At 42.3% G+C, this 23639-nt stretch overlaps 1 protein-coding gene across 2 annotated transcripts in view; it reads left to right on the top strand.

Moving 5' to 3' along the window:
- The window catches only part of sec16a (SEC16 homolog A, endoplasmic reticulum export factor), a 33171-nt gene that overhangs the window by 7650 nt on the left and 1882 nt on the right, over positions 1-23639 (top strand). The window contains exons 5-30 of one of the 2 annotated variants that reach the window (XM_083794225.1): positions 451-646; positions 1191-1392; positions 1879-2065; positions 2641-2783; positions 3033-3094; positions 3536-3674; positions 3780-4022; positions 4650-4747; positions 5261-5342; positions 6052-6169; positions 6464-6575; positions 6884-6992; positions 7749-7889; positions 10146-10259; positions 11040-11223; positions 11837-12276; positions 13283-13330; positions 14663-14827; positions 15289-15378; positions 15482-15541; positions 15663-15771; positions 16790-16930; positions 17297-17385; positions 17722-17793; positions 18384-18443; positions 22854-22925. In XM_083794225.1, the coding sequence (XP_083650351.1) occupies positions 451-646; positions 1191-1392; positions 1879-2065; positions 2641-2783; positions 3033-3094; positions 3536-3674; positions 3780-4022; positions 4650-4747; positions 5261-5342; positions 6052-6169; positions 6464-6575; positions 6884-6992; positions 7749-7889; positions 10146-10259; positions 11040-11223; positions 11837-12276; positions 13283-13330; positions 14663-14827; positions 15289-15378; positions 15482-15541; positions 15663-15771; positions 16790-16930; positions 17297-17385; positions 17722-17793; positions 18384-18443; positions 22854-22925 (3476 nt within the window). The remainder of the gene's footprint in view (positions 1-450; positions 647-1190; positions 1393-1878; positions 2066-2640; positions 2784-3032; positions 3095-3535; positions 3675-3779; positions 4023-4649; positions 4748-5260; positions 5343-6051; positions 6170-6463; positions 6576-6883; positions 6993-7748; positions 7890-10145; positions 10260-11039; positions 11224-11836; positions 12277-13282; positions 13331-14662; positions 14828-15288; positions 15379-15481; positions 15542-15662; positions 15772-16789; positions 16931-17296; positions 17386-17721; positions 17794-18383; positions 18444-22853; positions 22926-23639) is intronic. The other variant, XM_083794226.1, reaches the window with a different exon arrangement.

The following is a 23639-nucleotide window of genomic DNA, read 5'->3' as shown; positions in this document are numbered from 1 at the left end:
GGCCAGAGTTGTAATGGAAGAGTTAGTTTCTATGGCGTGGCTCTGTAGAAGAGCGTAGCCGTCTAGATTCCTTGCCTTTGTGTCCGGAGATAATCCCACAAACCGCTGTATGGATCAGCGCCAAATCTCTTGTGCTATTTAGCACAATTCTTTCCAACATACATATTATACTGTTAAAACACATTTACTTGTAACTATCCGAGAGATAGTCATAGACCACAGAGTCTATGACATTATCTATGTATGACGTATGCCTTGCCTATGACATTGATGACTGACATCACAGGCTGGCCAAGTGAAGTCCAATGATCCACATTTGAGACACGTCGATGATTGTTCTTCATTTAAATTTTGTCATGATTATCGACCACATTCTTTGAAAGTAAATCATTAGTTGACCTAATGTTTTTTGTTCTTTTCCTGTTCATTATTTCCCACACTAATCTGAAGGCTACAATGCTGGAGCGTACGATCCCCGTTACAGAGGCTACTACGACCAGTCGTACTGGTATAACTATGATGAGGCCTACAGAAGCAGAGACCCGTACTACAACCAACAGCAGCAGCAGCCGCCGCAGCAGCAGCCGCAGCAGCCGCCGCAGCAGCAGCAGCAGCAGCAGTATCCTAGCACTACTACCGGTGCCAGGTACAAACACTACTACTACCATTGTGTGGTGAAGCAATCTGTTGCTTTTTCTGCTGTGTAGAAGTGCTACACTATTAAACGAAAAAAGATGGAGATCTAGATTCAGACACCTAGGCAATCTCATTTCTACTTTCAGCAAGAATCGTGCAGTGCCAGTTGGCCGTCCGATTCATTTTAGTTACAAGAGAGAGACTTTAAGAGAGGTTTAAGTCAAGCACCTTGATGTTGTCTGTCTAAAGCCACAGTAGTTGGCTCCAGGTGCGACATTTTGAATGTAGATTTTTTCAGCCACTACTGACTAAAGACAATGAATAATTTCACAGAAAACATTAGAATCGTGATCTCAATTCTTGTGGCGGAAAAGAGAAAATCGAGATTCACGTTTGAGCAAGAATCGTGCCACATGATGTCTAAGATCCACATCAAAGCCAACCATTTGTTTGTGAATCTGAAGATCCACTTTTACTCATTTGCAGGTTGAAAATCATTCAACGTCTAATTATGTATATATCATTCAGTGCATTTCTATCTTCTCCGTCCTCAGGAGGGAAGGCTATGATGACCCGTGGAAGTACTATCCTGGATATGACGCCAGCTTTGACGACGACTACCGTCGGCGTGGCGATCCATACGGCGACGACTTTGACCGGCGCAGCGTCCACAGTGAACAGTCGGCCCACAGTCTGCACAGCTCCTCCCACAGCCACCACAGCCGGCGCAGCAGCTTCAGCTCCCGCTCACAACAGGTGCTTCCCATTATGTTATGATTTAGCCATTGGAAAATAGCAGATCTACAAGCTCGTAGGTCTGCTATTTTTTGAAAAATCGAAGAAAGACTGACATAGAAACATAGCTTTTCCAGAAAACTGTCAGGATGTAGAAGACATTTTTAGAATCTGATCTTTTCAGGTCAAAATGGGTTAACCACTTTAACCCTATTTTATACTTGGACCATTCGAAAATAAATGTGTTAATTGGCTATTTATGTATGAAACCATTGTACGCCGAAGTATAAGATAGCTAAGTAGTTTAAGTGCTTAAGTTGTATTAGACTAATCGATTTAGTGGACTATAAAAAGTCTAAAACGTGTTGATTCGTTTATGTGTATAAACAAGTGTTTTGGTTGAGAGAGTGTTTTTGTATAAGACATTGACAGTTTTAAGATTATATTATGTGATTGTAAATTGGCCGCAATTAATCACCATTTCTTTCACGTGTGTCCACTGTGCAGAGCCAGGTGTACAGGAGTCAACCTGACCTGGTGGCAGCTGTGTATAATGACCCCGCAGCGTCCACCCTGCCCGTAGACTACTCCTACAGGCAGTACCCCGACCAGACCGATGCCTCGCACAACTACAGCCAGTACCCCTACTCCTCAGAATACAACACAGAGAACACCTGGAGCGCCCCCGAACAACGTAAGCCACTTGTCGTAGCCTGCCGCGTTCAGCGATGTTGATATTCGTCGACAAAAACCTCACCGACTAACGTTTTTGTTTTCACTGACGAACACTAAATAAAAACTAAGCTATGATGGGTAAAACTAATATATTAAGATTAAGACAAATAAAAACTAGACTAAAATGGTAGGGAGGGCAAGGGCATTAGTGTAGAATTTGGTGTTGCCCTCTGAAAATATGAGCTTGTAGATCGGCTACAAAAGACTGACTTAACTGGTCGTACTAATAACTCATAGGCAAACTGTACATTGAAAAATAGTTGACAATTCTACAATTTGGCATAGACTATACTAGAGTCTAGACTAGAGTCTATACCAGTGGTTCTCAAACGTTTACATTTCAAGAACGAATGGTTACAGTAAGCATGGTTTAAAAAATTGCTGTCAAAATGAACACTGGTCTTCAGTGATTCTCAACAGAGTCAAGTTTAGATCAACCGGCTAGTTATCAAATCAATACATTATGCCAGAGAATCCCATGCTTTTTATAGTGCTGATGTTTGATGTTCATCCCAGTTCCTTTTGTCCTCCCAGCCCCTCCTCGTCCAGCTACCCCAGAGAAGTTCTCCATACCTCACCGCTGTGCCCGTTTCGGACCTGGCGGTCATCTCGTCCAGGTTCTACCCAATCTTCCGTCAGCTGGACAGCCTGCTCTGGTTGACATCTACAACTTGGAGGTAAAAAAATACATAAAACGATGGTTAAACCAGCAGCATTTCTGGAGCATTGAATAGGCCAAGTTGTTATTGCAGGGTGCTTGATATTGTGTTCACAGTGTGAATATTGAATAATTGTGTAATCATTGGTAATCTTCGTTTTAGTACTGACTTTTAAACAGAACTATACTAATGAAGATAATTGTGAATTGGTACTTGAATTGGTACTTTGACTTGATGAAAAATTCATAACTGTCCTTTGTTGTACAGACAATGCTGCAGGACACTACTGATCAGTCAGAATTGCGATCCTTTCCTGGGCCTCTTGTCAAGTAAGGTTACCCTTTATTTTATACTTTGTTGCATGACCAACTGAAAAACATATCGCAAATCAACACGCAATCCCTCTCGGAACCAGAAGGTTTCCAGAGGCTCCTCCGGTCATTGTGTTGAAGTGTCCTTGAGTTGAACCCCTAACTGCTCGCTGATGAGCAGGTTGGTGCCTTGCATGGTTGCCTCCAAGGTCTGTGTGCGTGAATAAATGTGAATGATCCACATTGTAAAATGCGTTGGATGCGCTCTTGAAATGCAGGCCAAACTAGGTTTTAACTCCCACTTTAAACCTTAATTGTATTTTCTTTCAAACCAATGTAAATTGTCTAAATTGTCTGTGGTACAAGAGAGTGTTGGACATTGTGTATATTAATTACAATCTATTCCGCATACTGTATGCCTGGTGTCAACAGCCTATCTCATATTGTTGTGTCTATTAGAGAGGAAACCCACAAGGTTGATGTGATCAAGTTCTCCCAAAATAAAGGCTTGGAATGTTCCCGCAACAACGAGCTCTTGGACAAAGACTCTGCTTGCTTGCTTTGGGACTTCATCGTTCTGCTTTGTAGACAGAATGGGGTAAGACTGAGAAGAGTTACAACAGATTTGGCACCTTTATCTGTCAGATGGTGTAAATGTAAGTGTGTGTGGTATAATACGTGTCTATCACTCTCCTTCCTCAAGACCGTGGTCGGTACAGACATAGCGGATCTGTTGCTGAAGGAGCATCGATCTGTGTGGTTGCCGGGCAAGTGTCCCAACGAAGCCAACTTGATTGACTTTAACAATGAGCCACTAGCGAGACCTGAGGAGGAGCCCGGAGCCGGACCACTATCCCTCCTTTCTGACACCTTTATGACGGTTCCAGAGAACGTGGGCAAGGAAACGGAGCGCTTCAGGGAACTTCTACTATTTGGTCGCAAAAAGGCAAGATACCTTCTTGGCCTACAGTATGTTCAGATTGGCAGCCCTGAAACCGATCTGATTCCAAATAGAGGGTATGCGCGTGACATCATCGAACCCGGACGTTATGCGGGGACGCCTACTGAGTGGCAAAAACTACTTTCCGGCCTTGACAGCCCATGCATTCAAACAAAAAGAGTCCTATCTGATTGCATTAAACGACGTTAAACAATGTTAAACTCACTTTGCCTGTCGCTTTGCCACTCTATTTGCCATTCATTTTATGCATGCGCATACCCTCTATTGGAATCAAATAGTTTTTTATCAAGTCTGAAAAGCAAAATAAACAAAACAAAAAAAGGTTTTTTCCCTACGTTGTTTGGAAATAAATTCAAATCAGATTTCTGAAGATGTGTCTCAGTCTGGACAGTCTGTCTTTAAGCTGCACGCCCGTTCGCAGTGTGATGCGTTGTGACGTTGTAGATCTGCTATTTTCGACGAGGGACAAGAGTATAAAAGGAAATATCAAAACACTGTACATGTTGTACGACAGGGTATATAAATGATGCATTACTCTCCTATGTCGGGTATAAATGATTCATTACTCTCCTATGTCGTGACCAACTGCATATTGTACACTTTATGAGACAGGATGCACTGGAGGCAGCTATGAAGGGAGGCCTCTGGGGACATGCCCTACTTCTGGCCAGTAAGATGGACAACAGGACCCATGCACGTGTCATGACCAGGTAGGGATAGTATACAATACAGCAGTTATTAGTTATTAGTTACCCATACTTTCTATTTAAACCAATGAGACCTGAGGCCAACTCTCCTACAAATGCCTTCTAAAATACTAGTCTGTGAGCTTGCATATCTGCTATTTTTGAATAGCCGATGCTAAAATGTAAAATAACACGGATGCGTTCCCAGTTTCAATGGGTTAAATTTCTAAAATGTGTTCTAATTTGAAAAAACTTTTATTTGATTCATGAATTTCAGAAATCAAACGTTAACAAACGTATACCCCATCGCATTGTGAAGTTTGTTGATGTGGTTATACTTTGAACATTATTGAAACAATCTAATGGACACCAGGTTGGAAGTGGTTAAAAAAACAAAAAAATAAGTATATTAATAATAATCAAATAATGGATGATCTATTTGTCTGGCTCTAAAGGAGTAGGCAGTGTGATGTTTTGTTTTTACTTATTTCACAGCAACAGAACATAACGGGTGTTTATGTCGTCTTTGTTGCTTAGGTTTGCAAACAGTTTGCCGATCAACGATCCTCTTCAGACGGTATACCAGCTGATGTCTGGGCGAATGCCTGCCTCAGCCACTGTATGTATGACCATGTCCTCCACTACTTTAATACAAATGTATATACTATAACAGGATATGCGTGGGTCAGTAAAAAGTATTCAATAAACGGTATCAACATTAAGGCCTTAAAAGCTATCGGCGGTGTTTACGACTGATAGAAATCCACATGTAATATAATGAAATTCCATAAAGACAACCGCGCTGGATGGGTCAGACCAGTGAGACCACTGCCAGCGGATACATTGTGTATGGTCATTGCTTTTTAAGGGGAGACCTTTAACCTCCTGTAGGTATTTTTTCACCTGAACTGGAAACAGTAAGCCTTGGCTTTCATACCCATAGAGTATATATATCTATAGAGAAGACACCCGAGTTCTCCTCCCATCCACTTGCATTGAGTTGCTCAAAAGCGCATGAGGCGGATTCACTCCTCCTTCCGGGTAGGAACAGAGTGCATTCTGGGACGGATTGCAATGGTGAGTGGCCCCAAACACATGAACGCTCTGCCGTTGAACGCGCACGAGCGTCGTCCGTCGTGAACGTGTACAATGATAGTCAACGGACAGCGCGTTCATGTGTTTGGGGCCAGGCTGCAATACCTTCATTCGGCCACTATGTCCATTTCGCCTCAAGATTTCCTCTGTAAATTTCCTCTATAAATATATATACTCTAAGTTCATACCCCTTTAAAGTGTTTCTCATGGAGAGCTCTTCTTTGTGCCCCTAGTGCTGTGGAGAGGAGAAGTGGGGTGACTGGCGCCCTCACCTGGCCATGGTGTTGTCTAATCTCACACACACCCTGGATCTGGACACACGCACCATCGCCACCATGGGAGACACTCTGGGTACGATCGATCACATCAGTGAACACATGGTTTTAAACATGGAGTGCCGTGAATTTTGTACTTTTTTACTCTAGTAGACCCCCCCCAGGTGTGGTTATAATTTTATTCCCTGTATATTCCCTGAATAATGTCTTCCCTGTGTATTTTTGTATCGAAATACACCACTTTAGTGACATCATAACATCATCGTTCTTCATTGCACTGACAGTAGCCATTCTACTGTAACTACTGAGCTTATAGAAGCCTATTTTCAGAAGCACAAGTCCAAGCCCTAGTGTTTCTGTGCTCTGCCAGCCTCCAAGGGACTCATCGATGCCGCCCATTTCTGTTACCTGATGGCTCAAGTTGGATTCGGAGTGTTTACCAAGAAGAGCACCAAGATGGTTCTGATTGGCTCCAACCACAGGTGAGCACTGATACATGCTAGCAGAGAATTAGCCTCAATAGGATCCTATCAGTTAAAAGGTAGTTTTCAAGTGGTTTCAAGCACGTGAGAAATGGGGGAACAATGTGCCTTGTGTGTGTGTGTGTGTGTGTGTGTGTGTGTGTGTGTGTGTGTGTGTGTGTGTGTGTGTGTGTGTGTGTGTGTGTGTGTGTGTGTGTGTGTGTGTGTGTGTGTGTGTGTGTGTGTGTGTGTGTGTGTGTGCGCGCAAGTGAGCGTGGGATGTCCTTACATGGTAAAAACGGGATGCTATCTTTCTTATATCTCTTCAGTTTGAGCTTCTGCCATTTTGCCAGCAATGAAGCGATCCAGAGGACTGAGGCCTATGAGTACGCCCAGTCTCTAGGCTCCCAGGCTCCCTGCTCTCTGCCCAACTTCCAGGTCACTTCTTCTTAGCCACTGAGCATGCTTAAAATGTTTTCTCTTCATATCCTGTGCTTAAGACCGTAAGCCCTATATACTTTGTTGTGTAACGCTACATATACATTTACTGTATTGCTATTATAATCTCTGAATACTGGTGTAAAAAGATTAAATTACGTTTATCTGTTAAATAACACATAACTAAACTACCTTATAAAAAGTAGATCATAACTGTATATTCTTGTCTTTATTGATTTAGCTTATATTATTTACATTAAAACCTTGTCATCCAAATCTTTTTAGTAGGGATGTCCCTACTAAAACACTTTTTTCGCTCCCGATCCCTATACCACAATTTCTCTCTTAGCCGATACCGATTACCGATACCAGTGTTGTGATCTTGTGTTGTGTTTATAGCTATCTAGCTATATACTCATGTTGTGTTTTTAGCAGATTCCTCACTCAAACGTGCACTTGCAGTTTGGGCAACTCGAAAGCAAACTCCACATGCCCAAACATTTTATTTACCTGCCATCTCCTGTGTCGAATCGGTGGTTAGACTGGCATATTCGCAGATACCGATATGACGAATAAGGGTACTGATACTTTTCAGATACCGATACAGTATCGGGACATCTGTAGTTTTAAGTTATATTTGTGTAAGGCTTAAGTGGTTAATGTTGTATCTGAGCATACTAAAGGTGCATACAGCCTACTGATGTCTTCTCATATAATTATTGACTGTTACATACCTCGGCCTCCGTACCGTTTCAGGTGTTCAAGTTGATCTATGCATGTCGACTGGCTGAGGCGGGGCTGAGTGCGCAGGCCTACCACTACTGTGAAGTCATCTCTAAGAATGTCCTCATGCAGCCTTCCTATCACTCACCTGTCTTCATCAGCCAGCTCATACAGGTACACACACGCACACAATTGGCTGTGACTCCTAATTTCGCTCTGTTTGTCACCCTCCGTTAATGTTGAATATAATTTACAGGACTGTTTCCCAAACCCTGGGTCGGGACCCATTTGTGGGTTGCGGACAGATTTTATGGGTCACGACTCGAGTAAAATCCTGTTTAACTTTTCCTACATTTAAAAAAAGAAATTTTCCAAAAGATTATTATTTTTCCTGCAGAAACTGCATGGGCTCGCTGAAAACCTGCAATGCATATTATGTACAGTAGAATATGTATTAAAGCTGAAGAAAAGTACTAATGACATCAGCGATTGTTCGGATAGGTAGAGCAACATACTGTAGGTGTGAAAAATACGACCATAAAGCTCAACATGTTGAAGTTTGAACTAGATTTCTAGCACAAAGTATGTGGAAGTAGTTGGATGCTGAAAAAAGTGGCGGAATTTAGCAGAAAAATAAAGAAATAATAAATACAAACTGTGGAGAACTAGTGTGTGCTCGCTGGAGCCGAGCCCACAATAATAAATATAGCTGCAAGCAGCGATAAGACGGGACAAAGCACTAAGAAAAAAAAGTGTGATTAAAAAAAAAAAACCTTGCCCAAATATGGGATCGCACATCGTAGATATGTCAAACATGACTTGACGTGACAGACTGGACACATGAAGTCAGAGTTCTACATGGGAGAAAAGACATTATTGGACCCCATTGTGTTCATACATTTCAGAAGGAACCCGACACTTTGGCGAGTGATTTCGGTATTGATGGCTCAGCCTGAGTAACAAAATATCAGCCTGGCTGGGCTCATGCAGCACACCAGCGAATGAACTTGGTGGCGCACTAGATCTCATGTTCTCATGAACATACATAATACATGTTTGAGGACTAAATACAATAAAGTCCAACCAGGACATATTTCCGTTGTGGTTCTCTTTGTATCACATTCCTTTAGTTTACAGTGCTTGAATAATCCAAAAATAAAAATAAACTACATCAAAGTTCCACTTATAAACACCCATATAACTCACAGTATGATCCAAGCGTTACTGCATCTTCTCTCAAACTATACTGTTTAAAATGCCAGCGGGATAACAGTTTCACACACATCCTTGTACTTGCATGAGAATGTTGATCACGGGAGTGGATTGTCCAATCCATGAATTCAAGGCATTTTGAGTGAGGGAGCCTGGGTGAGGAGAAGAACATGAACGACATTCCTGTTGGGTTCAGATCATGAACTCCAGAGATACAATAGAGCGGCGCAGTCCCTCCCCCTTTCAGAACAACGAACGGCCCAGGAAATGAAAACGCAATGCATTTCCCCATAGGCAGTTTTTATTTAATTTATTTAAAGACCTTTTAAGCGTCGTACGAAGCCAACTCTTGTCGTGACAAATCATGACAACACACACAATATTTTGGACCAAACAAATAATTACAAAGAAGAAAAACAACAAAAAAAGTGTTGTAACCTACCGTTTCTTTCTACTTTCTAATTCTTTGTTTGGCCCGAAATATTGTGTGTGTTGTCATGATTTGTCACGACAAGAGTTGGCTTCGTACGACGCTTAAAAGGTCTTTAAATAAATTACATAAAAACTGGGGAATGCATTGCGTTTTCATTTCCTGGGCCGTTCGTTGTTCTGAAAGGGGGAGGGACTGCGCCGCTCTATAGTGGCTACAAACAACAATAATATTGACTACGGTATTTATTTGACACTTCCTTCTAATTTCTACATTAACTCGCCAGAGAGGTTTGCAGCCTCTAAAGTTTGACTGTGACTGACGATGGAACAATCTACTGCATTTGACTACTTGGCCTTATGGTCACTCTACCATGACCCTCTTCCCTCTTTTCAGATGAACTGTAATTGGTGTATTAATTTGTTATTTAGTTAATTAGTACATGCAGCTTCTTTCTGTAATGCTGTATCCTTTGTATGAAATATGAGATTACTCTCCTTTTTTCTCAGGATACTCATCTGCATACCATTGTTCGAGATTTGCTTCCCTTTGTGTGTTGTTGCATCTCTCTGCATCCTTCTGTATTTATTTGATTTATTTGTCTGTATCCATGTCATCAGATGCTATCAACTATCAGCTGATGATACATGCTAATGAGTTTATATTTGAAGAAAACAGTGGTTTTAATCTGTACATCCGTGAGTTGGCAGGTTGATATTTTTTTCATTTATCTCTATTTTACATGCCTATTTACATCTTAAATGTTTATCTCTAATGTTTCGGCACAGATGTCTGAGAAGCTGCGATTCTTCGACCCCCAGCTGAAGGAAAAACCCGAACAGGAGCTGTTCAATGATCCAGAGTGGTTATACCACCTCAGACAACTGGATGGACAGTTCAGGGTGAGTTATACCACCTCAGACAACTGGATGGACAGTTCAGGGTGAGTATGAATGAATTAGCCCTTCACTAAGTCCCTCCCCAACCCATCCTTGTCCAATAGGCACGTTAGCAGCGAAGAAAGTTTGACCTGCATAGCAACCGTTGCTAAACTATTTGGATTGGCATGGGACAATCGCTTTTTGGGGTGGGATTTAGTGAAGGGCTAATTGGTGGCTAAATGATTTGAAGGGACCTTATAATGTAAACTTATGTTAGAAATTAAACGCACAATCATACATGTGAAAGGTTTCCAGGCTTATGCATTCTACTCGCCTTATTTTAAACTTAAAGCAAGATTTAAGCAAGAAAAAAAACTGATTGATGTAAATGTTTGAAATGGATTCCATAAGTTCCTTTTACATTTTACTCCACTTTGGGATTTCCTATTAACCCATTAAAACAGCGAAAGCATCTGTGTCATTTTAGATTTTTGCCTAGGATATTCAAAAATAGCAGATATACAAGCTTCAACATTAGCGTGAGAACTACTGTAGATTTGTAGAATCGGCCTCATGTCTTAATGGGTAATGAAAATCATAATTCTAATTATCTATTTTGAAATGAATGGATGATACTGAAGTTTGTTCACCCTGAAGAAGACAGTATTATCTGTCCGAAACATTGGTGTCTCTGGGTCCTCATTAAATCCTTATAGTGATACTGAAGTTGACTTTTTATTTTAGACGATAATAATGATATTTGTGTGTGGTTATAACATAATTCAATATGTCTCTTATTAGACGGGGGTGATAGCTTACAATGCAGACAGGGCCACTCCTGCACAGTATGACTGCAGCACCCCGAGCTCTGAGCTGGACCATCCCTGCAGTCCCAGTGAGATGGACGTCACCTCCACTGACAACCCTCTGATGACATCACTATTACCTGGACCACCACCACAGGCGGTGCAACTGATGCCCCCAGGTGTGTGTGTGTGTGTGTGTGTGTGTGTGTGTGTGTGTGTGTGTGTGTGTGTGTGTGTGTGTGTGTGTGTGTGTGTGTGTGTGTGTGTGTGTGTGTGTGTGTGTGTGTGTGTGTGTGTGTGTGTGTGTGTGTGTGTGTGTGTGTGTGTGTGTGTGTGTGTGTGTGTGTGTGTGTGTGTGTGTGTGTGTGTGTGTGTGTGTGTGTGTGTGTGCGCGCGCGCGCGCGACTGCGGGCACCTTGCTAAATGTTTGGCCCAGTATCAGCTAGACAGCTATTATAGGAAGCCACTCAATTTGCAGGAGGTGTTGTTTCCTTTATACATGATTGATGTCTGACAAGTATGCCAACTGTATTGTACAGTATGTAACAATGCTCTGTCTTATAGGCACTTTGTAACTGGCTGCTTTCTTATTGTGTGACTGCGCCGGCAGTGTTTATGAACTTTGTACAAGTCATTCTTGTACTTTATGTGGACATAAATTCATATTTCAAGTGTTGTGTTAATGTGTTGTGTGTGTGTGTTATAGAGGGATATCTCCCTCTCTTTCACAATGAACCGGATTAAAAGGCAATGTGTTTTATTTTCTCTCTCTCTCTCTGTATTTATTTATAGCTCCCACTACCATTCTGCAAGACGGGTTGGGCCAACCCTCGCACATGCCCCCCGCCGACAGTGTCTCGTTCTACCCGGTGCCCCCCAGCCAGGTCCCAGGACCAGGCTACCTTCCACAGGACCACCCTGGATTCACCCCCGCTGCTCCCTTCCAGCCTCAGGCCCAGCCTGAGCAGCCTGGTCCCCCGCCGCCGCAGATGGGCCACATGTCACCTCACATGCCCCCTCAAATGCACCAGCCGCTGCCTCAGATGAACCAGCCTCCGCCGCCCCAGATGTCCCCTCACGTGCCTCCTTCTCCCGCTCATATGCCCTACCCGGAGCAGCCGTCCTATCATGGCCCTCCGGAGATGCAGCAGCCGCCTCCTCCAGTGTCTGCTTCTCCGGCCCGGAGCTCTCTCACACCTCAGATGGACTTCTATGACCAGATGGCCAATATGGTTCGTTCGTTTGTGTCCGACACAAATGTGCATGACATTTTCTCCTCTTGTCTGTCTCTAACCCATTAAGACCTGAGGCCGATTCTACAAAGAGTGCTCACAAATGATCAAGATCTGTTTTGCAACCAGGTTACAACTGCCTTACAGTAGTTATTGCTGCAAAAAAAGTGAATACAGGTGTAATGGAAATAATGTTAAGAAAAGCTGCTAATATAGTTTCAGTAAAACCTTTTTATTTTAATGGCACCTATTTTAGGTTAAAAGCACAATGTGTTATGTGACCAAGCTAAGATATGTATATAGTAGTTCTCTGCAGAGCCGAAGAGTTTGATAAATCCTCAAGGCCCCCCCCCCGCAGCCCCGCCTCCCCGCATGAATTAGCCTATACACAGACAGCGACTGATCAGCCTATTTTGGTCGATATGGGTCTTTTCTCGAGTCAGTGTGTAGTCTCACTAGTCTGTGGTTAGGTCTCTTTGGTGAATTCTTGATCAGTGTTATTATGTCACGCCTCAAGATCAACTACAAAAGAAACCCGATTAGCACTTTTTAACACCTCTTGGACGGCCGGTGTCTCTCAAGACAGACTGTTGCCTGAGGAACAACAGGGGAGGCGCTGTTTTCCCGAATATTTGACGATGGGATTCTCAGATTGCCGGCGGAGAGGTCCAAAATGTTCGGAATTCCCAGAAAATATGTAATGTAAATGTAAAATGTCCACGAAAATCTTCATGGGGGCCGAAAGGGGCCCTAGGATTCTTCATGGGGGCCATGGCCCCGTGGCCCCCACAGACTCTACGTCGCTGGTTCTCTGCCATCTTAGTTGTTGATAACAGTCAGTTTAAGGCTGTCTAAATATTTCTGGACATCAACAACAACCATGCCCTTTAAATACTTAAGCCCTAGCATTTTTCTAAATAAAAACAATATGTACTGATAAATGTGTACATTGTGGGAAAACAAAGAAAATCTATTAAAGCTAACAGTTTGTGTCCTGTTGTTTCAGGGCCCTGGAAGGAGATCAAGGACAGCGTCTCAATCCTCAATGCACATGGTATGATATTTGTGTTATTTTATATCTAACTCAAACAACGTATTGCTTGTATTGTTTTTTGGGATCTTTCAGGAAATTACTGCTTCAGCATTTTGTCCTTTTGTGTTCCCAAGAAGGTACCTAAACTTGCAACATGCAGCTAATTATCGGTAACACTTGCTATGCATACCATGTCTATAATGCTTTTATAATATCAGGCAACTGTCTCATGAAAGATACAGAGCAAAGATGAGCCATAAAATAATTTTGTTCCCAAAATAAATTAACACATTTATAAATAAATGCACACTATATTTGCCATATGAAAATGCATCACTAAGGCCTCTTGAATATTAAATCATTGCAGCTTAGCAAAACAAGAAAACATTTAACTGTTTTCTATTAGTCCGGCAGCCGAGGTGGACGGGTGTAAAATTTGGTATATAGTCTTTTTTTTTATTGGCCTAAAATATTGTCTATATACATACATATATATATACATTATACAATTCATATTGTATCATGAGCTACGTCAAAGGTTATTTAACAGATGTAAAAATATAGATCTGATGTGGTTAAGTGATGCAGAGCGACTGAGATGGATTTTCGAACAGAAGATATTTGCATTAGCAGAATATATAGTCTAGAGAAAGCTTGGGACATACGGACAAAGAAAACTTATATGTGATGTATTTTATTTTTATGTTATTGCTTATTTCTGTTTTTGTTTTATCAAATACTTGGTGTAACTTCTGTGTGGGAAGTGAACGTGATATTGTTTATTTATGTTGTTGGTGTCTTATAATCCTGTAAGGGATGGGTCTTAACGACAAGACACGAAAATAAAAAATAATTATTTCATTCATTCATGAATCCACTTGCTGACCGGCTGTCAGTATTGAGCTTTCTTTTTTATAGGGGTTTCTTGTGACCCTACCATTAACATCCTAATGATCCTATGTCAGGCAAAAATGTCAATCATTCCTTTTGCTTTAAGTAGCATGTGACATGTCAAACTAGGGGGGTTTCATGATTCTGAATCCATTCCAAGCATTAGTTTTGCACAAAATACACTCCTTGGGCTAAACACAGCCATAGCCACTTGCCCAAAGTGGTATGCCACTTTTCAAAATGGCATACCACTTTTCAAAGTGGTATATGCCACTTTTCAAAGTGGTATATACCACTTTTTGTGTAGTGGCATGCCAAAGACCACTTTTGGAGCTCGCCCCTTAATATGTTGTTTCAGGGACCCCACAGAAGCGAAGATTTGAGTTAAAAACATACGAGCTTGTAGATCTGCTATTTTTCAATAGCTAAAGGCCCCTTTTTTTGGCCATTTTGTTTCTACAGGTTCCAGGTCGTCGCTCTCGAACTACATCCGAGTCGTCGACTCACTCTGGGGGACGAGAGCGGAGCAACTCGTACATCACACATCCTTCACCGCCTCCACCCTCCATCCCAGAGCAGCCCCGCAAAGAGGAGCCCAAAAAGAACAAGAATATATCCCCTAAAAAGGTAGGATATCTGTGTGAATAATGTATACACCAGGCCTGCAACTATCCATTATTATGACACTTTTATTATTATTTGTATATTCTATTTAATCAATTAGTTGGATTGGTAGTTGGTATTTACCTTACAATTGGGTTTTCAAGCTTTCCTTTCTCTCTTTTTGAGTTAGTTGATTTATTTGAATTGCAAATAACCCACACATCAAAATCCCCCGCAAAAGTAACAACCCACATGTGTGGTAGTCAGAGCTATAATAAATCAAACCAATTTCCATAACAAAACATCACACAGGAGCTGTGTATAAAATATAATTTATACTTGACCTGCTTGACTCACACAGGTACCTTATCCAACAGCCAAGTTACATGCCTAAATCAGAAGTTAATTTAATTCCAAAGAAGCTGTTCCCAGGAAGTATCAAAGGAAGGTGTTCCATTGAGAAGCATGTATGTTTTATTGTGCAGGGTGGAGGAGGTGGCGGCGGCGGCGGCTGGCTGGGCTGGTTCAAAAGGGGGAAGAATGAAGCTCACTTGCCGGACGACAAAAATAAATCGGTGAGCTTACCAGTGATGTTATTTCAGAATCACAGTTTTTTTTCTTTTTTTTCGCAAAACATCTGTGAATCCTACTCATGGTGATGATTGTTTTAATTTTTAGATTGTGTGGGATGAAAAGAAGCAGAAATGGGTGGACCAGAACTCAGAGCCTGAGGAGGAGGTCAGCTATTTCACTTATTTTCCTAATAGTAACTATGAGCAAATGTGTTTTCTTATGTTTGGTGAATAGTGATTTTTAGATGGACCATGTTTGATATCTCTGTTTGAACTAACTTCCCTAGTACAAGCCCCCTCCGCCCCCTCCCTCGTTCCATAAGATGGCTCCCATGCAGATGCCTGGAGGACCTGGAGCGCCACCAGGTGGTGTCAACATGTTCTCCAGAAAAGCAGGTATTACATAGATTAGCATTTGCGTCACTTCACAAAGTGTCTTTTGTTGGGGCAATTTGTTTTGGGCTACTTTAGTATAAAGTTAACCCATTCTGACCGGGCACCCATTTTGGTGTCAGCATCATGTTATGCTTTAGCTATTTAAAAATAGCAGATCTACAAGCTCATATCGCGCCACCGAGTGGCGCGATACGAGCTTGTAGGTCTGCTATTTTTGAAAAATCGAAGAACGAATGACATATTTTTAATCTGATCTCAGGTCAGAATGGGTTAATAATGAAACTGTCAGGATGTAATAAGACATTTTTTTAATCTGATCTCAGGTCAGAATGGGTTAATTATTTTTACGCCGGGTCCGTATGTATACGACCCTGCCGATAGGGGACCTTATCAGCCAGCCAGGTCCCCCAACGTATACTCCATGTATATAATGGTTGAGCCCACGGCAGCGTTTAACATTGGTCCGGTTGCTATGGCAGCGCCCCGTCACCACCAGCTATGGGACGTAAAATCTGATCACCGTTTAGCTTGGTTACAATCAGGATTTGCAAACCTCCATAAGTCGGAATCCAGGAGAGCTGTCCTTGGTGGATCTTCTGCCATCCAAAAAAGCCTTTGTACCGCGTCGCTCCCGACTTGTAAATGTTTCTGGCTAGAGGTAAACACTAAACGGTGTGTGCTTGTGCCAATGATACTAAAGTGTGTGTACTGAGTGTTTGTGGGGTGGGGGGGCGAAAAGGGTTATAATGCAACAACATTTATCCCTTTCTTTTCTTTTTCCTTTCTGTAATTTTCTTTTTTTCCTTTTTTTTAATATATATATTTTTCCTGGTTTTCCTAATGATATAAATTTACTTCAGTCATGTATTTTTCTACTATATTTATTATTATTGTTGTTATCATTACACTAGTTTATGCACTAGTTGTACAACAACTTACTTTGACACTTCCCTGTCCTTCCTAAATAAATAAAAAAGACAACCTTGCCTGACAGTGCCGACATGTTCCTCGTTGTTAGGTACTAAGAGCAGATACGTGGATGTACTGAACCCCAATAGAAGTACGAGGCCTGGTGGGCCGGCACCTGTTGCACCCGCTGACCTGTTTGCTCCTCTGGCACCAATGCCCATGCCAGCCAATCTGTTTGTGCCTGGTGCAGGTATGTGTTATAGATAGGTTTTCTTTATTTTTTTTACTTGAGTAAAAGTATCAATACTGCATCAAAATGGTATCACAATGTACTTAAGGTTTATGCAGAATGGCCCATTTCACAAGTTTTCAAAGCTATACAAAATAGCAGATCTACAAGCTCATAATGCGTCACATCAGGACGCATTGTGTGCTATTGTGCGGCTATTTTCAAGTGGCCAAAATGTATATAATCATCTAAATCTACTTTTCTCTTTTCAAATAATTGTAGTGGAGTAAAAGTACCATATTTGCCTTTGAGATATAGTGGAGTAGAAGTAAAAGTAAAAATGGAGTCTTACAATAAAGTGTTGCTTATTCTTTGGTGTGTCATTAGCTCCAGATGATCAGCAGCCTATGGAAGGAAGTGTCCCAGAAGGAGCAAACCAGGAGCAGAATGCACCAAACCCCAGTGCTGTTCCCCAGGTGCTTCTATCATTCTATCATTACAGTAGCACTTATGGCTACACAACTTTACCCAGGATTTTCAGTCTTAGTTAGACTTCATTTACTGGACATATCCTAAAACAAGGAGATCTAGAAAATGCACTGCAAGAAAACCTGGAAACCTTTGATGCAGTTTCTGTCATTGAGATTCCATGGAAAATATTTTGTGTAAAACAACTGCAGATTGTTTCTTTTGTATGGTAGGAATCAGTCAGGGTAGGTGTTCACATGCACCTATCTTTGCAACTACCTTGCACAATATTAAGCTTATGAAGTTAGGTGGTATTTTAATGCTCTTGTCATTGACGGCCCTAGATGTTCAACCCAACATTGCTACCCCCTGGTTCAGAGGGTCCTCCAATGCCCGATGGATCACAGTCTGGAGAGGTAAGACAACCGTGCTCCGCTCAGCTGGCAGTGAGGTCGTCCCTAACATCCATAGTACCATCCATAGTACCATCACGCCTCTATTGAAGCATGACACTTATTAGCTCTTAACACAGTGGTTCTCAAAGAAGGGTCTGAGGACCCCCAGGGGTCCTTGCTGGGTTTAGGAGCCTTGGACCGTTACAGGTGAGATCTGCATTTCTGAGAGTTATGGGGTTCTGTGGGGGGGGGGGGGGGTCCTTGAAAATAAAATGTTTGAGAACCACTGTCTTTACAAGAGAATGAGAGTGAGTCCGCAATTGTATGGGGAAATTGGAATGTGTGAATGCTTGCATGATCAATTGAATAATCCTGAAATTGCATGGGGATAACAAAGAATATAACATTGGCACCATTGGCAGTAAAAATCGTATTCACTTCATCTGTATCCATTTGGCCTAAATCATTATTTTGCTAATGCTGATTTTCTTTTTTTTTATTGGTTTTCAATGTGAAATGGTGGAGAGTGGAGGCTGGCCTAATCCAGTGCATGGGAGATGATTAATCTGGCTTTGTGGTTTTGTGTTTATTTCCCCTCCTACTGTCTTCAGCTGTCTCGCTCTAGCTCAATGAGCTCTTTATCACGTGAAGTGAGTCAGCATTTAAACCAGGTACCTCTAGCTGGTCCTCTCACACCCACACGTCACTCACAGTACACAAACACCCCAAGGAGCATGCTTCACATCCCCACCCATTTCAAAAGAGCTTGATTGGCATGAGAAAACATATATAAACATATATACACAGAGTGTACAGCGTACAGTGTACAACTGGATCCAAATAAATTAACATTGATTTACATCAGGGTCCCAGGGATATAAATGCCATTAAGTGGGTCTGCAGCCTAATGCATGTCCAACTGGGGGTTCTTGAAATGAAAGTGGTTGAGAATCACTGCTAGAGCCATAAACATCTTCTCTTATGGAGGTCCTTGGCGTATATTTTCTAATGGGGGTCCACAGGCAAGTGTCAATTTGGGGGTGCTTGACATGAACAAGTTTGAGAACCACTGCTTTAGCCAACCCACCGCAATAAGCATGCTTCACTCCCCACCACAAGAAGCATGCTTCACACCCCACCACAAGAAGCATGCTTCACTCCCCACCACAAGAAGCATGCTTCACTCCCCACCACAAGAGGCATGCTTCACACCCCACCACAAGAAGCATGCTTCACTCCCCATCACAAGAGGCATGCTTCACTCCCCACCACAAGAAGCATGCTTCACTCCCCACCACAAGAAGCATGCTTCACACCCCACCACAAGAAGCATGCTTATTGCTTCACCCCCCCACCCCAAGAAGCATGCTTCACCCCCCACTACAAGAGGCATGCTTCACTCCCCACCACAAGAAGCATGCTTCACTCCCCACCACAAGAAGCATGCTTCACTCCTCACCACAAGAAGCATGCTTCACACCCCACCACAAGAAGCATGCTTCACTCCCCACCACAAGAAGCATGCTTCACTCCCCATCACAAGAGGCATGCTTCACACCCCACCACAAGAAGCGTGCTTTAACTTCACCCCCAGCACAAGAAGCATGCTTAACACCCCGCCCCACCCCCCCCCCCCCCCCAGTTTAGCAAAATAAACCTGCCTGAAGCTCTGTATGTCTCCAGCTACTCTCAGAACTCTAGTCCTGGTCTTTCTTATTGTTATTTCTTTAACCACAATAGCCCTGCCCTATTACATCTTTGTAGGACGGTGTCAGATGGAAATTGCTGATCTGCAATGTTGTAGATCGTCTATTTAATATACGTTTTTCTTTATTTTTTAATGCTCAAAATAGTCCATAGTCAGAGTGAAGCACGCCAGAGACTTTTGCAAGACTGCCCACGCTTTGCCATTTTTCATGGCCGCACATGCTTATATTAACCCTCGACATTGCTTTGCATGCTTACTAAAACACAAGTGAACCCAGTGATACAGTAGAGCAGGTGTTCTCAACCTGGGGAGTCGCTAAATTATTTTGGGGGGTCCCCAGATTATTTTCCAAAACAAAAGAAAAATTGTTGAAAATGAAATTAATAGTTTACATAGTACACATAGTACATGCATAAATGTTCCTTCATAATTATACTTGGTTTCAGTATATATTTATGATGTATTTTCTCTATTATTAAGGTTATTGTAGCGGTCAATTTGTATTGGGGGTGGGGAGGGGGGTGGGGCGGTCACGAGACATGGCCACAGCATTTCCAGGCCACAAACGTTGAGAACCCCTGCCTGCCCTAGGATCCAACAACTCCCTGCCATCGTCACTTCATTTGTCTGTGCGCAGTGCTTCTCAAAGTGGGGTCCAGGGACCTTCAGGATTCCATGAGGGGGGTTCCAAATGGTCTGCAACTCTGAGTGTGTACAAATAGAACCAAATGAACCTGTGTCCATTTAGTTCCAATTGTACACTCAAGTTATGGGGGTTCTAGAAATTAAGTTTGAGAATCACTGTATAAGAGATTTATGTCACATCATCAGCCAAATATTATTTAATCAGGGTGCATTCATAAATACGCTCTGTGAACCTGCTCTGATTTCACAGCACTCTAGTCAGTAGATGCTCTTTAACTAATGTCGCCATTTTCATCTTTCAAATGGACTTTAATTTATTCCATGTATATAAACATGATTATTACCTTTTTCTGTTGCATGTAGATGCATGTTATAGTCTAGAGTACCAGACAAGACTCTGGACAACCTGGCTTTACACCATTTTCAATTAAGGCATTTAGCAGACGCGCTTATCCAAAGTGACTTACAAGTGCAGAATCAGAGTAAGCATGAGCCCTAGTCAAGGCAAATAGTCACATAAGTAGTAACCGTTAGTCAAGTGCTTCAAAGAAACTAGGATACCAGTGTAACATCAAACCTTGCATAGCTACTGTAACATGTTTGTTCAACAAACATGCATCTAAATGACAATAACTAAATCCAGTACATATTAAAGGACCACTTTCAGCCTATCTTCATTTAATTGGTCTTCATGATAAAATACCACCATTATTTTCTACTCAGTCTGTCTCATAGGTGGGCTGTGGGCAGTTCAGAAACCCATCCACCAGTGACATCATCGTTAGGCAGATTCTTTTTTAAACAAGATTAAAAATATATATATATTTTAGATTTATTACCATGAGAACGATGGCTTTTTCTGGTTTTTTTTTCGTTTATAGTGTAACCGAGGGCGTGAGAACATCGTTTATAGTGTAAGAACATCGTTTATAGTGTAACTGAGGGCGTGAGAACATCGTTTATAGTGTAACTGAGGGTATGATAACATCGTTTATAGTGTAACTGAGGGCATGAGAACATCGTTTATAGTGTAACTGAGGGCGTGAGAACATCGTTTATAGTGTAACTGAGGGTGTGAGAACATCGTTTATAGTGTAACTGAGGGTGTGAGAACATTGTTTATAGTGTAACTGAGGGTATGAGAACATCGTTTATAGTGTAACTGAGGGTATGAGAACATCGTTTATAGTGTAACTGAGGGTGTGAGAACATCGTTTATAGTGTAACTGAGGGTATGAGAACATCGTTTATAGTGTAACTGAGGGCGTGAGAACATCGTTTACAGTGTAACTGAGGGCGTGAGAACATCGTTTATAGTGTAACTGAGGGTATGAGAACATCGTTTATAGTGTAACTGAGGGCGTGAGAACATCGTTTATAGTGTAACTGAGGGTATGAGAACATCGTTTATAGTGTAACTGAGGGCGTGAGAACATCGTTTATAGTGTAACTGAGGGCGTGAGAACATCGTTTATAGTGTAACTGAGGGTATGAGAACATCGTTTATAGTGTAACTGAGGGTATGAGAACATCGTTTATAGTGTAACTGAGGGCGTGAGAACATCGTTTATAGTGTAACTGAGGGTATGAGAACATCGTTTATAGTGTAACTGAGGGTGTGAGAACATCGTTTATAGTGTAACCGAGGGCATGAGAACATCGTTTATAGTGTAACTGAGGGTATGAGAACATCGTTTATAGTGTAACTGAGGGTGTGAGAACATCGTTTATTGTGTAACTGAGGGTATGATAACATCGTTTATAGTGTAACTGAGGGTATGATAACATCGTTTATAGTGTAACTGAGGGTGTGAGAACATCGTTTATAGTGTTACTGAGGGTATGATAACATCGTTTATAGTGTAACTGAGGGTATGAGAACATCGTTTATAGTGTAACTGAGGGCGTGAGAACATCGTTTATAGTGTAACTGAGGGCGTGAGAACATCGTTTATAGTGTAACTGAGGGTATGAGAACATCGTTTATAGTGTAACTGAGGGTGTGAGAACATCGTTTATAGTGTAACTGAGGGTATGATAACATCGTTTATAGTGTAACTGAGGGTGTGAGAACATCGTTTATAGTGTAACTGAGGGTATGAGAACATCGTTTATAGTGTTACTGAGGGTATGAGAACATCGTTTATAGTGTTACTGAGGGTATGAGAACATCGTTTATAGTTTAACTGAGGGTGTGAGAACATCGTTTATAGTGTAACTGAGGGCGTGAGAACATTGTTTATAGTGTAACTGAGGGTATGAGAACATCGTTTATAGTGTAACTGATGGTATGAGAACATCGTTTATAGTGTAACTGAGGGTGTGAGAACATCGTTTATAGTGTAACTGAGGGTATGAGAACATCGTTTATAGTGTAACTGAGGGTGTGAGAACATCGTTTATAGTGTAACTGAGGGTGTGAGAACATCGTTTATAGTGTAACTGAGGGTGTGAGAACATCGTTTATAGTGTAACTGAGGGCGTGAGAACATCGTTTATAGTGTAACTGAGGGCGTGAGAACATCGTTTATAGTGTAACTGAGGGTGTGAGAACGTGCGTGCAGCTTCAGAACTACCGGGGCGGCGCCCTGGGCAGCCCTAGCGCCAGCTCATCACTACTTGCACCATGGGGCAGAATGTGGAAGCGCTCACCATCGTTCTTCAAGCCACACAAGCACCTGTATGGCCAGGTAACCCTGTAACGCTCCACCTGTTGTTTCTTTAACAGAGTCAAGCTGCCCAGGGAGCTCCGCCCCCTGCCGGAGGCGTGACCTTCTATAACCCTGCCCAATTTGCACAGGTAAGGAATCCATCGGAAAATAACACTGACCCCTCGGTACCTCACAGAAACCTTGCCCGCTAGGTGGTAGCATAAGCATAGCTAAGCTGTGCCAGCCATAGGCTCCCGTTGTACGAGCCTCCGTTTTCATTTCCAGGTTAGCAGGGAGGAGGGGTTGTTGTGAGGATTAGCGCACACCCTTTACCTCTCGCCAGAAACGGTTATGTCGGGAGCGATGCGAGACAAACATCCGAACATCGGATGCGTGACAGCTCACCATGGACAGCGCTCGAAGCTTTAGAGATACAGGGCATTGAAAATCCTGCTTTAATGGAGTCTAAATGGAGCTTGATGTAAAAAACCCATAGCTGGTGGGGACGGAGGCATTGCATAGCAACTGGATTAATGTTAAAAGGTAAATTGACAGTCCCTGCTGTCATATATAGAGTATATGGGGGGTACGAACATGTACGTAGTTACTTGGCACCTGCTGTACCCTAGCAGGGGGGGGGGTAACCTCACGCTGCCAGATGGGGGCGGTATTGGGTAACCATGTTCCTCAACACAGCCTTCATCTGGGATCTCTCAGGGAGTTGAGCTGACACCAATCCGTTCCGTACCGAACCAATCAGCGTGAGCTAAGGGCGGGATATGTGCGAAACCGGATGTGAAGCTATATAGACACGTCAATATGATTGGTTGTGTTTGCACGCCCACACGGTGATAGTCAGACGG

The sequence above is a fragment of the Protomyctophum parallelum genome (assembly GCF_964188405.1).
Source record: "Protomyctophum parallelum genome assembly, chromosome: 21".
Taxonomy (NCBI): Eukaryota; Metazoa; Chordata; class Actinopteri; order Myctophiformes; family Myctophidae; genus Protomyctophum; species Protomyctophum parallelum.
The sequence above is the reverse complement of the archived record's forward strand: the minus strand, read 5'-3'. Positions and strand labels throughout refer to the sequence as shown.